Source organism: Triticum urartu, chromosome 5 (genome assembly GCF_003073215.2).
Source record: "Triticum urartu cultivar G1812 chromosome 5, Tu2.1, whole genome shotgun sequence".
NCBI lineage: Eukaryota > Viridiplantae > Streptophyta > Magnoliopsida > Poales > Poaceae > Triticum > Triticum urartu.
Genome location: NC_053026.1, coordinates 91,315,259 through 91,336,248, shown reverse-complemented (window position 1 = coordinate 91,336,248; position 20,990 = coordinate 91,315,259). Strand labels below are relative to the sequence as shown.

Below are 20,990 nucleotides of genomic sequence, written 5' to 3'. Positions count from 1 at the left end.
GCAGTGTGAATTAGCAACAGAGGACCATTTCCCGTTTTGCACATCATCAGACAAAAACACTGAAGCTATCACTTCAGTTGATCAGGAGAACAAACCGCATATTTTGCTCTTTCAAGACAGGGTTCATGCACAAGCACCTCGATGCATGATTTGGCAACAAATCGAAAGCATGACTGTGCAAAGCGGTTACACAAAGATCAGTATACATATTGTAGAATCACCTGGTTGAGCTATAGTGATGTGTGTCAACCTGTCTATCGTTTCAAAACCGCCTAATCTGTTGGTTGGAAAATTTCCTGTGGTAACAACACTAATCCTTTTCTATTTCTTCTAGACTACAAATCATTGCTTACATTCTTTTCATTTTCCTAGTTTACAACCACTGGCCTACTCCTGCTGCTACTGCTAGTGTAAAACAAATGGGGGAAAATCTAATAAGAAATCTGTACACATGGACCTACGTTAGGTGCTGGGTTAGCTTTGTACAGTGTCATGGGCTATCAAACGTGGATGTCCAACTGGAAGTATCTGTACGAAACCAAATAAGTGATTCTAGGTTAGGGTTATACCGAGAAGAACATTTCACGAGTTAGGATGAAACAGAGCATATGCATAATTGTATGTTACCTTGTCTTGTAGGCATGAGATGTCCCCAAGGAAGTCATGCATCTGGCGACAGTCGAGCCTCCTGAAGATCTGCATGGCTGGCAGAGGTCGTCTGCTGAGGAAAAACTGATGACCGTATCCAAGTTTCAGGACAGATATCATTTGAAGGGCGACCTTGGTGATCCTACATTTCCATCTTTCAATTTTACAGGAGTTCTGTCCTGGCTTGCTTCCTTTTCCGCTTCTTTCAGCGCTTTCTTCCTCTGAGCCTCGATCTGCTTGAGATTCTCCTCATGCGCCTTCCGAAATAACCCCACAAAGGTCAGAAGGGTGGAAGCAACTGCGTAGTTTTCAAGATTCAGTATGAGTAAGAGATAAGAGGGATATCGAATTACTAGCAAATGCTTGCTTTATTTTGGAGATAGATGAGGACATGCAAGGAGGAGTTCAGGACATTGATGCCATTTTTTAATTTCAAAGTGAAAGAAAGACATTTAACATGGATTAAATGATAAAGCAGGTCATAAATCGCATAAAAGGAACTGTTGTAGTTCATAGACATGTATGTTTGCCATTTGATATTTACTGGCTCAAAGAGAGAAAACTGAAGAGGGAAATTAACTACAGCAGATCTGATAAGGAGCAAACTATAGGAGTATTCTAGAGGCAAATAAGCAAGCTAGTCAAGCAGATCAGACGATCAGGTAAATGGTGATCCCAACCAGGCAACCACTCAACCAGTATTGATAAAACTGGGGACAGGTAGCAATAAGCCAAAATCACCACAAAGAAGTCTAGCTAGGAGTACTTCGGAGAGAATCCTCATTAATCCAGCCGAGGTTCAAAATCTCGCCTTTAGCTTGTTATAACATCAACCAATGAACCTCAAGAAGTTTTCTGAGCCCTGGCTCCACACTTCCAGATGAAGCGTCAATTAACTTATTGCAGAAGAAAAACTGAAAATGTAGTGTTGTCTTGGTGAAGGGCAGGTGCAGTCTGCCTATACCATTTTAAATCAGACCAAACACATCCATAGTCTCTAGTTTCTCACTCTATCATCTTAGTGCATCAATGGTCACAACACACTATCTTCACTAAAACTTCACAAGCATAATTGGAAAAGGAGGAAATATAAAATATACATTCATTCAGAACCATCTCACATAGACTGATTCAATTGATAATTTGGCATGGAAATTACCTTGCTCAAAAGGGTATTTTGCAGGGTCTTCTCCAAAATAAAGGGAAAGTGCATCTGCACTTCTACCCTGTCAGCACTTGTACGTCAAAAGTGGGCAAATTTGAAGTGTACACTATTAGTAATGAAAGCAGGGAGGGGCACGAAAGGCTTACTACATCAGCGTAGAGTGCTGATAGGGCACGTACATCAGCACCAGAATCATCAAGGAACTCCTTTAAAGTCTACATTGCATTGAAGCAACAAATATATAGAGCACCATACAAGAAAATATTGAAAAATACAAAATAGCTACCAAAACACTTCATTAAAAGCAAATGGTCTCAGAAGGATGGGAAATGTACCTTCCGAAAAACATCAGAAACTGGCCCATCACTTTCTGAAGCAGTTAGTTCCTGTTCAACTTTCTCTAGCCCTTTTACAACTGCCTGCTGTTCCTCCGCCAATGCTTTCAATTGCAACTGTTTAAATAACTCCAGAATATTTAGTAAATATTATCAATGTAAGTCATCCATATTAGTCAGCATGCACAATACCTTCGAAGCAGCTTCCAAGCTAACTAAATCCTCATGAAAATCCAGTAGTTCTGGTGACTTTCCTGCAAGGGACTGAAGAACACTTAAACCAGTCATTAAGTTTTGAAGCATACTGTATGAATGCACAATATGCAGCATGAAGCCATGAACCAAGAAAAATATTGGCGATTGGTTTCTTCAAATTTATAACACATTGTGATTCTAAGGTCCGCGTCTACATTTACAATAACACATTGTGAGTTTCTAGAGTATCGTGTCCACAAAGCACGCAGGTGGAACTGTCAAATCTAGTTCCTTCCGATTAACATGTCTCCGGTGTTAAGTCGGTCTTGGAGTAGGAGCCAGGAGAAGGCCTTGACTTTAGGATTGCACTTGCAGTTGCAGGCCCAGAGCCATTTAAGATGACATGGGTTTGGTGATCCTTGGAGACTTATTTAGTTTTTACCTTGGACAATTTTTTGACCCCAGATGCAGCTCCAGACATCATTACTGAGATCATGAAGGTAGATTCTGACATTCTGTTAAGATGTTGATGAAGGTAAAGCAGCTCATTGTAGGCTTGACTAGAAAGCAGAAGGTGAAACATGTGAAGGATATTGACAGCTAGGCTGATCATCCAAAAAGCTAAGCTGGTCATTTATGGTGAAAGAGTGAAGTCTGGCATAAAGCTCACAGGGAGGCCGCTCGATTCAAGGATCACATACAAAGGAGATGTTTGCCGCCTCTATTAATGACATCTGGCAATTCTTTTTTACTTGTCACAAAGGCCCAGGGCGAAGCCAGAAAAAATTATTTTCGAGAAAACGCAAATGGCTTTTGCGTTTCATTGAATTGGAAAGAGAGGGAATTTACATCCTCCTAGGAGGCAGTTTTACACAGCCGTCAGGGGCTCAGTGGACATCCCAGGATGATGGCAAAACGACCCTGAGCCCTTGAGCTCCGGCCTTTGCCCAGAAAAAATTATTGCTGGTGTCATATTTGTAAGTATAGTGGTAGCATTGCGTATTTGTAAAGAGTATTTTGTTACCTCTAAAGTAGGCTAGCGAAAAATCATTGGTGTCATTTGACACCATTGACCACATGCTAGCTCCGCCCCTGCAAAGGCCGAAGACATCAACACCACCAAAAAGAACCCGCATCAGTGGAAGGAGGAGGTGATGCTGTTGTCCTAACAGAGAGGCCGCTCAATTCAAGGATCAATTAAAAAGGATTTTTTTTGTCGCCTCTATTAATATTTGGCGATTCTTTTGTACTTGTCACGAGGCTGAAGGCATCATGCCACCAAAAGAACCCACACGAGTGGAAGGATGGGGGTGCTGTTGTCATCATAATATCACTATACCAGGCTAACCCATGGAATGTTCGGATTTGCCTCTCGAGCCAGAGCGCTGTGAATTACCAGTCATCAGATGGCCAGGTGAGATCAGGAAGCGCTGAGAGCACCACGGGACTTCATGGGATGGCAGGTGGGGCATGGGAGGCAAGAGATAAAGCCTATTTAGGCTGTTGAGTCGTTTTAGGCTATTTATCAGTTTATATGCCAATACACATGTATGTTTACACAAAAGAAATTGTGTATTCATTTCGAATTGAGGTGGGCCTGCCCCTGCCAATCAAGCACCCCTCCTTGTTCTCACTTTGCCTATCGACTCTCGAGCATCCATCCTCTACTGCACCTTGCCATCAGGTTATTGTCAATGGTGTTTGCCATCCCCCATTCTCAACTGGCACAAAGCAGATCATTGCCAAACCACAAACTAGTTTGCATGATCTGGATTGGGGTTCTACGTGGATTGCCATGAATCAGCTAACTATATAATATTATTTTCCTCATTTTTTAATCAATCAATGTCGGCCAATTATTTCCATACCTTGCAAAGAAAGTGCATTAGTGTTGTTCTACTGCTGGTTGCACGGGTCTCTACAAGTTTTAGGATACTATCCAAGCGGAAACCAACAGCCTGGCCTGCAAGGGAATAGCAAAAAAGAAATTGAAATTGAAATTAAAAAGGTACGAGGCAGAGGATAAAATTGTTTGGTAAACAAAAAACCCTGAAGATGCAATAAACTGGTATTGATACAGTTTCAATCTACTCCCCAAAATAGTACCGTACAATAGATAGTTGGAGCATTCTTCCCAACTAATAGTCTAATAGGATAGTTAGAAATCAGCGAAGACACTACCTCTTGGTGTCCCTTCATTTAATGTGTTCCCAATTAACAGAATGTTCTTCATGATCACCTTCAGCTTCTCAGAGCCTCTGAGCTGATTGGCATATCAGAAATGAGTTCTCGCGTGCTAAACATGAATACTGAACGTGAGAAACCTTAGTTGTTAGAATGTTTACCTCCTCACAAGCCGATGCCACGGTCAGCAAATTCTTTCTAACATCCCTAATCTAAGCAGGAAATAAATAAGTGGAGAGTGAGAAAGCCATGAACAACACAAATGACCTTAATCTCTAAAACTTAACGGTGTATGACCTGTGTCTGAAACTGAATCTTGAAAGCAAATATCCTAAACTTAGATTCAATCCTTGGCACCTTCATCAATTCTAGAAAGAACTGCATATATAGGAAAAAGATAAATAGTAAGGTAAACTGAGGTACAAATGTAAAATGTCATTTAAAACTTCAATTCAGATAAAATATGACCAGAGAAATATATAAGAGAAGGAAGCTATAAATTATGTGATAAGCAGGTAAACTTAGATGAAACATGATATTTGCATTAGAGTAATGCGTGTAAGCCAAAAGATATAGATTTACCTGTTCACATTTTCCAAGAGTTTCCTTGTCTCCTGTAAAGTTCTGCCAGCCAAATTTACAAAATAGGTAGAAAAAAATTGTTCATGATTATACTAGAGACAAGGGGAAAATTCAAGGAAGTGTTAGTTTGGAAACAACCTTTAGAAGCTCCATTTCCTCTTTTGTTGGGCAAAACTTTATGAGATTTTCAACCTGATCAGCGTCTAAAACTGAATCGTCCAAGGCCAGAGCAGCACTCTATTATGAGCAGAGAAAGTAAAGACATATCGGTAGAGAAAGTACAATTACTATGTAAAAAATATATGCAGTCACGTGACTTAATTTAAAAAAGAGAATGATTTCCTGATTATTATTTTTGCGGGAAGATTTCCTGAATTAACAGCACACTTTAAACTTATTTGACTATTGACTCAACTCGCTAAAAAACCAGAATTAAATTGGTGTAAAGTTCACGTAAAAAACAGGGAGATGGGATTTTAAAAGCTTTAGGCCATGAACTGAGTTCTCAAGTTCACCAAAAGAATGTGATTCTGAAAAACAAATATGCAAAGAACTTCCAAGCAAATTTTCGGGTGAAAGAACCCGGTGGCAAAACTAAATTTCCCTATAACTCACTTGTTGAATGTGTGGCCATGTATTGCTGGTCCAAGTGGCCCAGGCCCATTGGGGCTGACCTAGAAGAGTGCAGCCAGACATGTCTGGTGAGCTGCACGGCATCACACACACTGCATTGAGCCACTGGCTCGTACACCCCTCCTCTGTTCTACCTGGTATCAGACGCCACGATCGTCTAGTAGCTGGCCGGCGGTGGGGTCCGGCGAGGAGGCTGCGGCGGGGGCTCAAATCGGCGGCGGCGGTGGCGGCGTGCTGCGCGCGCGACGCGGAGAGCGGACAGGCGGGGCTGCGCGGGTGGCTGCTTCTTGGACCCGAGGCAGAACCCCTGCTCGAGCTCTTCCTCGTCCTCGGGCGGCTGAAGAGGAAGAGAGGCTGCTCGGGTGGTTGCTGGTGCTGTTGCTGCACGGGAGGTGCGGGTCTGCGCTGTGGGTCAGGACCGGCTGCTGGGGACCGAGGTGGTGGGCAGCCCAGTGTTTGCGGCAATTGTGGAAGAGTCTGGGGCCATGAAACATCACTACAGAATGGGGCATGTATCCTTTGATAAAATGTTCCAGCTGTTTCCTGATGTAATGCATGGACTAGATAATAACAAGCTGCAATGTGATGCGTGTGAGTTTGCAAAACACACGAGACGTCTTATGTGAGTAAGGGACTTAGAAGTATATCCCCATTCATGCTTGTTCACTCGGATGTGTGGACAAGTCCGGTGGTGTCAGTTAGTGGTGCAAAGTATTTTGTGACCTTTATTGATTGCCACTCACGTATGACATGGATCTAAATGCGTCACAAGGATGAAACTTTCCAATGCTTCAAGACTTTCAATGCCTATGTGAAAAATCACTTCAATGTTCAGGTGCATGTGATAAGAAGTGATAATAGCACCGAGTATGTGAACAAAGTGTTTGGGACTTTCTTATCAGAGCAAGGGATTTTGCATCAAACCTCATGTCCGGACACTCCTCAGAATGGAGTGGTAGAAAGGAAGAATCGACATATTCTGGAGGTTGCTCGATCACTGATGTTTACAATGTATGTGCCAAAATTCTTGTGGAGTGAAGCAGTGATGGTTGCGACACACCTGATCAATCGCACATCATCGAGAGTATTGGGTATGAAGTCACCTTCTGAGTTACTTCTGGGAAAGAATGATTGTGTGGTTCCTCCCAAGCTGTTCAGTTGTGTCTGCTTTGTCAGGGATCACAAGCCATCTGTGGGCAAATTGGATCCACAGGCTGTCAAGTGTATCTTCACTGGGCAGCACGGCTACAAGTTTTTTTTTTCGAGAAAACGCAAAAGACTTTTGCGTTTCATTATATTGAAAAGAGAGATACTCCCTCCGTCCCAAAATATAAGAACGTTTTTAACACTAGCATAGTGTAAAAAACGTTTTTATATTCTGGGACAGAGGGAGTAGTTTGTTACATCCTCCTAGGAGGCTCTGAGACAGGCAAAACACAAAAAAAACATCAGTGGACGTCCCAGATCTGTGGGAGGATGACACGCAAGCCTTGAGCACCTGCGGTTGCCCAAAGCGCAGCTTCTTCCTTGATCCTTGCTACCAAGACGCTAGTCGATGGTGTTGCGGCATTGAAGACGCAATCGTTGCGATGCTTCCATGTCATCCAAGGGATCAGCAGCGTTGCGGTTGTGAGCCCTTTGTGCATCGGCTTGGGCGTGGCCTGCCGCGCTGTGCGCCACTAGATAGATAGGGAGCCCTCACCATTAGGCGCGCTGCAAGGTAGGTGCAGCCAAGACAGGACGTCATGCCAAACCTGCTTGGTGAAGGAGCATTCCAGGATCAGGTGGTTCATCGATTCCGGCATCTGATCACAGAGCGGGCAGCGAGGAGGGTGCGGCAATCCGCGGCGGGCGAGGCGATCGGCCGTCCAGCAGCGTCCCAAGTTAGCGAGCCAGTGGAAGAACTTCACTCGCGGAGGTGCCCAGCTCTTCCAGGTAAGCTGCCATGCCGGGCAGAATGCAGAGCCATGGAAGGTGGCTAGGTACGCGGACTGTGCGGTGTATGTGCCTGAAGCATTCCACCTCCATTGGAGTTGGTCCGGTTCAGCAGAGAGGGTGGTATGCGCGATGGCCCGCCAGGTTAGCAAGTATTGGCCAATCTCTTGGATGCCAAGAGTGCCATGTATGTCTGAAGCCCACTGGTGCGCTTGAAGACCGTTTGCCACTGTTCTGCTTTTGCGTCTGTGCTTGGGGATGAGGGCGTACAACTGAGGAGCGATCTCAGAGATGGATCGCCCATTGATCCAGCGGTCCTCCCAAAACAATGCCCGTCGACCATCGCCAATGAGCATGGAGGTGGACGCGAAAAAGAATGCACGTTCCTCGCTTGAGAATTGGAGGTCGAGGCCAGCCCATGCTCTGTTTCCATCAGTGCGTGCCAACCAGAGCCATCTAGTGCGCAAGGCGAGGCCCGTGCGCTCCAGGTCGTGGATGCCAAGGCCGCCCAGGCTGGTAGGGCGGCAGACGCGGCGCCAATTCACGTGGCAATTGCCGCCTTGAGAATCGGCACGGCCAGCCCAAAGAAATCCTCTCTGGATCTTCTCAAGGAGTTTGAAGACTTTCTTCGGCGGCGCGAGCACAAGGAGCTGATGCAGGGGAATTGCACTGAGGACGGACTTGACAAAGGCGAGGCGACCAGCCTTGTTCATGAGGTGCGCCTTCCAAGTGGGTAGCTTCCCGGCAGTCTTGTCGACGACGGGCTGCAGCTGGGCGGCCGTCGGGCGTCGCAAGGTGAGGGGGATGCCCAGATATGTGATGGGGAACTCCACGAGGGGGCATCCCAGGGTCGCGACGGCTGGGGCGACCTCATCGTCCGCGCAACGGATTATCGTGGCCGTGCTCTTCTGGAAGTTGACACGCAGGCCTGACGCACAGCCGAAGAGCTGCAGGATCTCTCTGACCGCCAATGTATCGCTAGGCGAGGGGTGGCAGAAGAGGATGACGTCGTCGGCATAAAGCGAGATGATGGGAATCGCGCGACGGGGGTGCAGCTGTTGCAGAACGTTGAGCTCAGCAGCTCGGCGGAACAAGCGCCCCAACGTGTCGACAGCAAGCACAAAGAGCTGCGGTGACACAGGGTCACCCTGGCGGAGTCCACATCGATGCCAGATCGCAGGTCCAGGCGCGCCATTAAGAAGGACTCGGGTGCTGGCCGATGATAGCAGGATCGCGATCCAGCCGAGGAAGCGGTCGCCGAATCCGTATTGACGCAGGGCCTCGAAGAGAAAGGGCCACGAGACAGAGTCGAAGGCGCGGGTGAGGTCGAGCTTGAGGATGCGCGAGGCTCCTAGCTGGTGGAGGAGGCGCGCCAACTGTCGCCCGATCAAGAAATTGTCGTGGAGACTGCGCCCGAGGATGAAGGCGTTCTGGATGGGACTGATCAAGTCATTCAGCTTGGGCGCTAGGCGGAGGGATAGCATCTTTGCGAAGATCTTGGTGATGAGGTGGATTAGGCTGATGGGCCTGTAGTCAAACAGGCTGGCAGCGTCAGCGCGCTTTGGGATCAGCGTGAGCAGCGCTTGGTTCAGGCAGCTGAATCCTCGTCCCCGGAGCGCATGGAGCTGCTGGAAGGCGCAGACGAAGTCATGCTTGACGACGGGCCAGCAGGATCGGAGGAATTCCGCGGTAAAGCCATCAGGGTCGGGCACCTTGCACGCTGGTAGGCGCTTTATTGCTTGCCAAATCTCGTCTTCGCTGAATGGGGCTTCCAGGTCGTCGAGGACGGTCGACTCGATGATGTGCTGCAAGTCAAGGGCGCAATCTCGAGGGTGATCGGTCCCGAGCAGGGAGTCGAAGTGCGCGCGCATGATCGGTGAGCACGGTGCCGTCAACCATCAGGGAGTGGATCATGTTCTTCTGCTTGCGATAGGTGCACTGGCGATGGAAGAAGGATGTGTTGGCGTCGCCATCTTTGAGAGAAGAGATGCGCGCGCGCTATCGCGCCAAAGTTCGCTCCAGCGAAGCCAGGCCAAGATATGACAGCTTGACCTGTTGGCGGAGCCAGTCCTCGTGGGGTGTTAGTTGGCGGATCTCCTGGGCCGAGTCAAGGCGCAGGAGCAGCTCACGCGAGATCGCGAGCTGGTCGCGGATGTTGCCCACGGCGCGAGCACTCCAGCTCGTGAGCATGCGCGCGGTGGCCTGCAAGCGCCGCATGATGCGGCGAAACGGGCTCGGGTCGTCCACCGAACTCCAAGCAGCCGCAACCACGTCCTGGAAGCCCGCAATGCGCGTCCAGTACTCCTCGAAATGAAAGCGCCGATGCGCCGGGGGCAATGGCGAGCAGTCAAGCAGGAGCGGTCTATGATCGGAGACAACCGAGGCAAGGCAGCGAAGGTGGCACTCTCCGTGCCGCTCCTCCCAGTCCGCAGTGCAGAGGACACGGTCAAGGTGAACCAGCGTGGGCGGGGTCTGCTCATTCGACCAAGTGTATCGCCTACCGTTGAGGTAAACCTCCTTAAGCGCGAGGTCATTGAGAACGCGGCGGAAGCGTCCCACCATGCGTCTGTTGATGTTCCCGTTGTTTTTGTCTTCATCTCGATAGATCAAGTTGAAGTCCCCGCAAAGCATCCATGGGCTGGCGCAGTTGGCGCGTACATCGCGTACAAGTGTTGGAGTCCATCTGAACGGAGGGCCTTTGTGAGCATGGATGTCACCTTTAGGGAATCCGAACCATTTTATGGTGAGAAAACTGATCTTAGTGGATTACTTGAAACTTTGAAAGTCATACCCAGTCTACTGTGACAGGTCAAGAGGGGGAGAGTGGTGGTGGTGCCGATTCAGTGCTGCAGCAACCAATTGAGGGTGATATTCCGGTACAGCGAAGCGAGCAGCAGCCCCAGAAAATGATAACACCACAGAGTGAAGGACCGATTGTGACTGATGGGGTGCCGAGTCAGGCAGACAGTACTCCCACCCAGATCGGTTGTGTACCGAGGTGGACAGCAGAGCAAGAGGAGCAGCTAAAGGTGTATTCACGGAAGCAAGGTGATGATTCCCATAGGTGGCAGAAGGTGAATGAGGAGCGCAATCCTCAAGTTTATTCAAGACGACAGCATCATGTTCAGGGGGAGCCACCAACACAGATGCAGGGGGGAGCAGCAAGGTAGCAATGCAAGCTCATCTGACACAGAAGACTTGCCAATTGCTTTGAGAAAAGGTACTCGAGAAAAATCAGGGATACCAGCGCCAAAGTATGGGTTCGATGCCAATGATATTGGAAATTATGTTTCCTATGAAGCATTATCTCGAGCCACAAAGCATTTGTTGCTTCTCTTCAGCTGGTGTCTCTTCCAACTGATTGGAAGGCAGCAAAAGTGGATCCAAAGTGGCGAGCAGCTATGATAGAGGAGCTGGAGGCATCATGTAAGAACAAGACATGGGTACTAACACCTCTTCCAACAGGAAAGAAGGCAGTCAGCTGCAAGTGGGTATACACTGTGAAGCAGAATGCAGAAGGGAAGATTGAAAGGTACAAAGCAGGCTTGTGGCGAGGGGGTACAGCCAGACCTACGGCATTGACTATGATGAGACCTTTGCTCCAGTAGCAAAGATGATCACTGAGGATCCAGATCTCTTGTGCAGTGAATTTCGAGCGGTCCTTATATCAACTTGATGTGAAGAATGCTTTCTTGCATGGGGACCTGAAGGAGGTCTACATGGAGATCCCAGTTTCTCTACGTCTGAGACTGTTGGCAAGGCATGCAGGTTAAGGAAATCTCTGTATGGTCTGAAACAGTCTCCGAGAGCATGGTTTGACAAGTTCAGACGTGTTGTATGTAGTATGGGGTATGGGCAGTGTAACGGTGGTCATACACTGTTCTACAGACATAAACAAGGGAAAATCACTATACTTGCCATATATGTGGATGATATTATTATCACAGGGGATGACAAAGAAGAAATAGCAAGACTGAAAGAGTGTTTGGGTAAGGCCTTTGAAGTCAAAGATCTGGGCCGACTCAAATACTTCCTGGGCATAGAAGTGGTTGGGTCTGCGAAGGGGATTGCACTATCTCAGAGGAAGTATACTTTAGATCTCCTATAAGCGATGTAGGAATGCTAGGATGTTGGGCAGCATCAACTCCAATAGGTCAAAACCACAAACTGACAGCTCGGTCAGGAGAGCCAGTGAATAAGGAGAGATATCAAAGATTAGTTGGGAGATTGTTGTACTTGTGTCATACACGACCAGGCATTGCATTTGCAGCAAGTGTTGTGAGCAGATACATGCATGAGCCTAGAAGTGAACATCTTGAGGCGGTACATAGAATCTTGAGATGCTTGAAAGGTACTCCTGGGAAAGGACTGTTTTTCAAGAGTTATGGACACCTTGTTGTAGATGGTTATTGTGATGCTGATTGGGCTAGCTGCCTGGATGACACGAGATCAACTTCAGGCTATTGTGTCTTTGTAGGAGGAAATCTAGTGTCTTGGAGAAGCAAGAAACGACCTGTTGTTTCCAAATCAACTGCAGAGGCTGAATACAGAGCCATGTCTCAGGGACTGAGTGAGTTGTTATGGATAAGGAATCTATTAGAAGAGCTGAAGATACTGAAGACCAGTTGCATGAATGTATGGTGTGACAACAAGCCGGCAATTAATATAGCAAACAGCCCGATTCAACATGATATGACCAAACATGTGGAGATTGACAGATTCTTTATCAAAGAAAAGCTGGATGCTGAGATTATCAAGATAGGGTATGTGAGCTCAGGGCAACAAATTGCAGATTGCTTGACTAAAGGACTGGGAACCAGAGAATGCAGCTTAGCTTGTGACAAGATGGGAATGATAGATATCTATCACCCCTCTTGACGGGGAGTGTTGAATGTGTGGCCATGTATTGCTGGCCCAAGTGGCCCAGGCCCATTGGGGCTGACCTAGAAGAGGGCAGCCAGACATGTCTGGTGAGCTGCACAGCATCACACACACTACATTGAGCCACTGGCTGGTACGCCCCTCCTCTATTCTACATCACTGATAATTTATTTGAGTTAATACCCAATCTTCATGCTAACACTTCAATAAAACTGATGAAAACAAACTATGCTGGATCTTCTACACTAACTAGAAGGAACTTGAGCAATCAACAGGTTTGCCCTTCCAATGACAGTATGTGCCCTCTTTGCTACCACCTACCAGGGTTGCTTATGGCGTTTGTCTTGCCGACTTTGCCGCTAAGCTCCCTTGTATGCATGTCTGCTCCCTACTCGGTGAAAATATGTGCATGTGCTGTTTGCATGTTCTCTAGAAACAAAGAGACGTCAGCTAGTAGCGAGATACTTACCATCATTTCGGAGAGTGGCATTTTGATTTTCGTCAACATGATCTCTGTGTTATTTGCCCGTCTTATATCCATCTGTGGATTTTCCAAGGACATGAACAAAACTTTCAGGGTTTTTATTTGCACCACAAGGACATAAGTTTTGTTGTCAGAAAGGAAATATAACTAAAAAAGTCCAATGCAAGCAGCTTAGAGTCAGAAAAGCATACTTTGAGGTAGCTAAAAATTAAGACATGCTACAAATGCAAAACCGAGTGTGAAATACCATCTATGTTCTTTCCCTACACTAAGTTTAGTTCACGAAAAAGGCCGTTGCAACTTGCATGGTCTCAACATTACCATGACTTCAGTCTCACATGGTAACTTGGAGGAGACAGTTTACACTACTTCTGTGCATGACCTTACATGTGATATATCATGTTACCCGTATCTAGATACATCCGTATCTAGACAAATCTAAGACAAGCTTTTTGGGACGGAGCGAGTATGTTAAAGAGCAAGCATAGTATAATGCTTGTTTAAACCTAAAGTAATTGACATTCTATAAAATTGAATAGAGTACTGCACTCTGTCTACATTGTATGGACCTGCCCTCTGAAAGGATATTACAGTTTTTTTAGTGCGGAAAAATATAGGAAATTTCATGATGCTGACATGCTATGCACTATAAACTTTGATGCCACTACAGAATCCAGTAGCATAGCAGAGCTAGATGAAATTGCTGGAACAAGTTACCAGGTGAATCTTATCAGTTTTGGAACCAATAGATTTTCCAGCCCCTTCTGTTTTTGCGCCACCTTTTGCCTTTGGAGCAATAGTGAAAAGAGATGCCAGTTCACTCACATCGAACTCGGAATCGCTGCATAGATGGTGCTATTAGTTAGCAGAATAAGGATGCACTAAATATATATTTTGCGAGAATTGAGCTGATAGCGACATTCGATCATCAGAGCAAGTTACGAGAATTTATATCTTCTGGCAAACAAACAGTTGAAATAACAGAGAGTACCTATCAGCATCTTGCTTTTGAATTTCTGCCCATACACTTCCTTGCATTGCTCTTGTTACTTTGACCCAGTGCAGTGGTTTTAGAGATGACTTCCGTGCTACAGTAAGTGAGGTTGCGCCCAAGGAACGAAGACCTCTTACACCAGGTGGAGGGGGGCCACCTCGTCCACCAGGAGGTGGAGGGGGGCCACCAGGTACTCCAGGAGGTGGAGGGGGGCCACCAGGTATTCCGGGGGGCATTGGAGGAGCAGGTGCACCTGGTGGGGGAGGGGGGCCACCTACTCCTCCATGCCCTCTAGGAGGAGGTGGTGGAGGAGTCCCGCCATATCCTCCGGGAGGAGGAGGAGACGGAGCTCCACCTCGAAATCCTGCGGGAGGTGGAGGAGTTGGAGTACCTCCTATCCCTCCAATAGGCGGTGGTGGAGGTGGAACTCCTCCGATTCCTCCAGGTGGAGGAGGAGGTGGAGGTACCCCTCCATATCCTCCGGGAGGTGGCGGCGGCGGCGGTGCAGCCCCACCATAGGCTCCAGGAGGTAGCGGAGGAGGTGGAGGTGCCACTTCGTATCCTCCGGGAAGTGGTGGCGGCGGTGGAGCTCCACTATGTGCACCAGGAGGTAGCAGAGGAGGTGGAGGCGGCCCTTCGCATCCTCCGGGAAGTGGCGGCGGCGGCGGTGGAGCCACTCGACATGCTACAGGAGGTGGTGGCGGCGGCGATGGAGCCCCTCCATGCACTCCAAGAGGTGCTGTTGGAGGTGGAGCTCCACCTTGAAATCCATCTTGCAGTGGAGTTCCTTCTCGTCCTCTAATAAGAGAAGGCTGTGGAGTTGTTTTATTTCCTTCAAGAGAAATTGGAGGTGGAATTCTTTCCTTTCCTTCACAAAAAGGAGGTGATGGCGGAATTGGAGCTCTAACTTGACATTCTAGTAGAGTTGGAGATGGGCTTCCTTCAATAGGATGAGGAGGGAAATTCCCAGCGCTCTCTCTAGGTGGAGGTGGTGGTGGCAGCGGAATTCCAGCATCCCTTGTTAGAGGTGGAGGTGGAGCTATTACATGATCCTGGGAAATGGAAGGAGGCAAAAGTGCTTGATGTTGTCCAAAAGGAGGTGGTGGTGGAGGTGAGGGTACATCATGCCTTTTAGGTGAAATTGGAGGCAAAGGGCAAATTACTTCATGCTCTCTAGGCGGAGGTGGAGGAGGCGGTGGAGATGGTGGTGGGGCAGACGGGGATGATATATCATTTATATGAAGGGCTGGTGTTTGAGGTAAATGGGGAGATGACAAGGATTCTGTTGAGGGTGTAACTGAAGGTGAGGGCAAAGGTTCTAGAGATGGGAGTAAAGACAAGTGTGGTGGCAAAGGCGGGGCTGCAGGTGGTGTTGAAGGTGGGTGACGGGGTTGACGTGTAAGTATATGAGCAGGTGAAATTCCCCTATGCCAGCTGGGTGGATGTGGTGGGGTTGGAATGGCTCCATGTTCTTTTATATGAACTGTGGAGGGTGGGGTTTCATTGATCAGTTCATGCCACGAGAATTCCTTGCATGCTTCCAAAGGAGGATCTAAAGGCTGTTCATGAGGTACTTCCTCTTTAAATTTTGAACTTGAAGGATCATTTGCTCCAAGTGGAGGTGGAGAGAGGGGTTGTTTTCCTGGTGGTGTTGCTGCTTCTTTATATGAACAATCTGAAGAAGACTTTGAGCTTATAAGTGGTACTGATTCACTATCTGTAATTGGCAATGGTAGTTGTGGCAGTAGAGGAAGCAGAGGTGGAGGCTGTGGTGTACTATGTTGAGAAGTTTTGGGAGATAAAGAATGAGGCATGTGAAAGAAATACTTTGTATCTTCACTGGTAGTTGGAACATACATGTCAGTTGGTATATTTCTTCTGTTTGTTACTTCCATGTCTATAAAATCAGAGGCTCCTAAGATAAAGTCTGTCATCACTATACTACTTTTGGATGGTAAAGTTAGAGAGGAAAAACCTAGGTTGAGAATAGTTTGTCTACGAGGACTAGAGGAGCAAGACCCTTTTTCTCTTCTTTGTGCATGATGAGATATTGAGGTGCTTGAAATAATTTTAGTACAAAGAGTACGTGAAGGAGGAGGTGGGGGTGGCGCTGGAGGGTGAGATGCATACCTGTTGGAAGCAGGCAAAGCAGGAAAAGATAGACTACCTGCATGTAAATCTTTTTCATGTGTCTTTGCTGGGTAAGGTTGTCGAGGTGGTGATAATGACATCAAGGGAGGATGAGGGTTAACATGTGATAATGGAGAATAGGAAGTTGACATCTCTATATATGCTTCCAATGATGAAGATGAAGGTAAAGATGAAACAGTTTTGATTGGTCGTAGAGGGGGATTTACTAGGGATGATCTCAGAGATGTAGAGGATGGGGGCGGTGGAGACACTGAAGGTGTAGTAACAACATCCCTCCCGCTTGTAGAAGGAACAGAGTTCTGATTAGATTCTGTTTGCAATGGAGATAGAAAGGACAAATCTGTCGATGCTGAACGGAGCACATTACGCCTGGGAGAGTATGGAGCAAAAATACGTTGTGTTGACAAAGGAAGAAAAGTTTTTTTCTTTAGCGCCAGTCGAGACGAGTCAGCTGTAACTGTACTTGCACTGGCATGAGTTAGAGTGCCATTTGCTTCCAGGCTAAAACCTTCAGATAGCATATTCACAGAAGAAATATTCGAAGGTTGGCCTGTCGAGTTGGATACAGAAGCTTCCGTTCCCTCTGTTTGTTCTGCAGCTCCATTGTTATTGGAAGCATCAGACTGCTTAATCTTTTGCTCGCCAGAATTTAAAATCATGGTAGCACTTGTGCTCTGCAGGTGTGGCCTCCCTACTAGTGGAGGCTCCATCCTGTTATTCTGATCTGCGGGCTCAATCACTAGTACGTTTGTGTCACTGATGCTAGGTTGATCCGTATTACTGTTGTTTTCTTGTTTGGTGCCATTGACAGAAGTAACGCATTCTTCTCTTGGACTATCTCCCTCATCCTGTTTGAGAGCAATGTCAATGTTAAGTCCTTCAGTACTATCAGCCTCCGTCAATATGATGCTTTCTGAATTGTGGACTGCATTGCCTAATTCAATCTCGCCCTCCAGCACTTGTTTTGGAGCGGTGACTTCAGATATGATTACTTCTTTGATCATCTGAATGTCCTTTGGACTATTGGTTTCCAATATAATCACCTCTTTGACCAGCACGTTATCAGTATGACTCAAGTCTTGCTTGGGATCCACTATCCTGTCCTGCCTTGAATCGCTGTTTTCAACTGTGCAGCCATCATCTTTATCTATGTAGGTAGCAGAACTCGAATTGATGCTGTCTCTGCCTCCATCTGTTGTACTTTCCAAACTTGACACTACTCTCGTTATATCTTCATGCATAATATTGGTGTCAACAGATGTGCATGCATTTTCATCATTTAGTATTCCAAATGACATATTCATGTCATCGATTTTATTTTCTGGTGATCCATCAATATCATCACTGCTCAGCTCAAGACTGGAAAATGGTGAGATTTTCCTAGCTTCAACGCTTGAAGTACGATCTGAAGAAGCTATGGAACGAAAATCAGCATCCTTGTGTCCATCATGTAAGTCAAGACTACTGAAGATTTCTTCTGCTTCAAAGAACTCATCAGCAGAGCCAACTTCTATCTCATCACCACAGTCGTCGTCGTCATCATCATCATCATCACCGGATGCAATTTCGGAAGACGCATCAGATTCAGCATCAAACTCTGAAAAGAGTACCTGGTTCAGGCATGCACTTGCAATTAACATTAATTGATTTGATAATAAGTTGCCCCAGACATGTAAGAAAAAAGCATGGCCTACCTCTGCTTTGAAGTTCTTTATGAACCGGTGATCAGCATCCCAAGAGACATCAATGTGCTCAAAGTCCAACTGTAAAATGTGAGACTGGATAAAGAAAGTATTGAACATCACCCTAAACATTAGCCTTTCATTTTCTAGGCCATCATCCACATGCAAGCATTCAAGGACCACATCACCTTGGACGCATGATCCCACATTTAACTTCACCGGCATGTTGTCTGCCTGCAACGATAGTTAACAAGTAACTAACACAAATAGCAGAATGATCAAGATCTAAGCTGAGCTTGATGGTACCTGTCTGTAACGCCTAACATGTTTCTTGGCTTTGAATGGTGTTGCAAGAGCATTGCGACCTCTATCAAGCGTTAGAATATCCTGCCCATATACTCGAACTATTGGCCTACAACCACCTACCCCATCGAAATTTGGTACTCCTCTAAGAATTACACAATCCAGGGTGAAAGGAATAGGTTGTGTGGGCAACCCTAACTCGTAGTCCATTCTGCATATGTACTGTAGATATCGAACATGAGAAGGCTGTGGATTTAATGTTGTTAACATCTGAAGAAGCTCCTTCGGTGCTTGCTTGTACACCATGTCCAGAGTTCTTTGTTCCCCATTGTATTGTTTCCGGTACAGAAGAAGAGCTGCAAGCATAAATGCCAACACTGGCCATCCGCCTTTCTCACAGTGCATTAGCAGAATATTTTGCTTCCCTTCAAACATAAGCCACCTCTCGCTCAGCCTGAGGAAGTGGATGACGATGTCCAAAGGAAGCAATGGGCATCCTAAGTATTGGCAGGGGTAATCTTTGACTGTAATTCTGTACAGGGAGAACAAGCCTGAAACCAGACTTTTTCCTTCATCTCTGAAGTTTAATACCATCAATGAAGAATCTGCAAACTGCTCACGGAGCTGCAACACAATGCTGTCCAGGTAATTCTTGTATTTGAATTGATCCATGGTTTCTGTCGAGAAGCAACAATCGAATACTGCAAGCATTGAACAGACCAGTCATTTTCTCTTCATGTCAAACTGGACTTGTAACTGTAAGCATATTCACGAAGATTTTAGCAGCATGGTGCAAGGCTCGCAGGCACTACTTGTTGAAAACAATCAGATATGGGAATAGCAGCACTACATGATAATTTTTGGAGCCTCTGTTCGCACAGTTCAGTAACATATTGAAAACCTATACGACTCACAAGATTTAAGTGTTGTGATTGGAAAAAGGGGCGGCACATTCATGTCGTAGTTTTGTCTCCCCGCTTCAGTCTTGTTCTAGTTCTCAAACTATAACTGCACGATAGTGATCATGCGCCTGTTTTGCCTTAGCTATACAGCTACTTGTTCTTTTCCATAGGTTAGAACAGCACATTATTCATTTGCATTGGCCTAAGTAAACTAGAATGGTGTTTAAAGAAGTAACTAATGCAGCACGTACATAATGTAGACATTGGTGATAAAATGTGGGGGAAAAGAATAAAATCTTGTACTAGCAGTTTCTTCCCGTATAGACCAAATTATTACGTAAAACAGCTAAATTTATGAGGCTAAAAGAGCTATAATAAAAAAAATCGCGAGCAATTCCATGCCCCCTTGCATCCTTGGCGAATTGCCCCAACATTTCAAGAGGACGAGGCGGGCGGGGTTACCGTAGACGCGGTCTGCGATCTCGAGGAGCCGATCCGGCGGCTTCCGGTAGAACAGCCTCCGGAACAGCGCCATTTCTTCCTCGTCCCCGTTGCCGCCGTCTCCGGCGGCCTAGGCTGCGGCACCCCGCTTCCTGATCGCGTCCGCCTGCTCAATCGCAACCAGCGACCGAGGAGCACTACCAACGACGCCTCGCCCGCGCCGCCGCGGCCGCCGGCGACCCCACGACCCAGCTCCGGCACGCGACGCGCGCGGGGGGAGGCAATGCGCGGCGGAATTCGCCCCTCGCTAGGGTTTCGCCCTCGTATTTTTTTCCTCAAATTTTTTGGTGCGAAAAAATCTCTGGTTTTTTGGGGTCGCTGCTAATTTTTTGGTGTTTGAGGTGGCGGAGAAGCGGAGGGAGAGGAGAGAGAGAAGAAAGGAGGGAGGAAGGAGGAGGCGGCACGAGACGGAACAGCAGAAACTACGGCTCGGCTCGTCTGTGAGTTTTTTTAAACATATATAGGTGCTCATGTATACATATACTCATCTTTATGAATATACATGTTAAATCAAAAGCTTTGTAGTCGACGAAAACATCTTCTCCAACTAAATAAATATTGCCGAAAAGTTTAAAATAAATCCATAAAAATGTGAGCATTAATGAGAAGTTTAGGACTTAAACTCTCAAACTCTGGTGGATTGATTTTACTATACAAAACCTAACCATCTGTACTACACTCACGTCGTGAAGATTCTTTTTTCACTGAATAGCTTGGGAATGCTCGAAAGTGCCAGTATGTTCTGGTTGTTCAATTTTTATCATTACCACTGGAAGAGGAAATTGATACACGTGTTTTTGGTATGCCGATGCTCTTCCTCTGCGTTTATTGATGGTGCATCGTGAGCAAAGCTTGATACCGCCGGATCTCTGAAATACTTTTGGATTTAGAGTAATGTTGTTGACGCAATGGTCAAATGGTCCTGTAGATAGCTAATTGAGGATCGCATCAGCATTTTAGAAAATTAAGGCGACGAAGAAAGTCAGGCAACCATGCTAGGTCCATTTGGGCAGAACCGAGAAGGCCTTACCTAGCTAACTTTCGTACAATGCTAAAGCTGGCCATGCTTCACCGACCAAAGAAAAAGCCAACAAATCTAAACGCAAACAATAGCCATCCACACCACGAAACAATGTCATCGAAGATCGATTACATGAAACAAAGACAACGTCAGGACCCCATATCTGACCCAGACCGAAGGTTCACACACCATTCATCGATACAATTAGCACCGCTAGAATGAGGATAGCATGGTGGGGTGGCCTTATTCCATGTTGTCAATGACGTTGTCGCCTTGCCATTTTTGGTCAGGCACTTAGACTAAACCCTAACTAGACATAGGATGACCCAAACAATGCGGCCAACCCCAAACTGTGGTTCCCCCACTTCACCAACGTCGAAGGCACTTGAAGGCA

At 46.6% G+C, this 20,990-nt stretch overlaps 1 protein-coding gene across 9 annotated transcripts; it reads right to left on the bottom strand.

Annotated features, from left to right (window-relative positions):
• Positions 1-32: 32 nt before the first annotated feature.
• On the bottom strand, positions 33-19,975 carry LOC125508038 (formin-like protein 12). 9 transcript variants are annotated; one of them, XM_048672583.1, is made up of 18 exons: positions 19,537-19,973; positions 18,176-18,873; positions 17,882-18,103; positions 14,034-17,797; positions 13,760-13,883; positions 13,028-13,099; positions 5,248-5,346; positions 5,110-5,151; positions 4,825-4,905; positions 4,689-4,739; positions 4,525-4,606; positions 4,212-4,306; positions 2,341-2,412; positions 2,149-2,265; positions 1,960-2,028; positions 1,808-1,874; positions 628-946; positions 33-528 (listed from the first exon to the last, which is right to left on the bottom strand). In XM_048672583.1, the coding sequence occupies exons 1-17, from the start codon at positions 19,607-19,609 to the stop codon at positions 765-767; spliced, it is 5,910 nt and encodes a 1,969-aa protein (XP_048528540.1). In that variant the 5' UTR covers positions 19,610-19,973; the 3' UTR covers positions 33-528; positions 628-764. The 9 variants fall into 9 exon arrangements, with proteins under 9 accessions (XP_048528540.1, XP_048528542.1, XP_048528543.1 ...); XM_048672585.1 differs by lacking the exon at positions 33-528 and having other exon boundaries at positions 901-946; positions 1,808-1,883; positions 19,537-19,974; XM_048672586.1 differs by lacking the exons at positions 33-528; positions 628-946; positions 1,808-1,874; positions 1,960-2,028 and having other exon boundaries at positions 2,341-2,402; positions 19,537-19,974.
• Between the last annotated feature and the right edge of the window lie 1,015 nt (positions 19,976-20,990).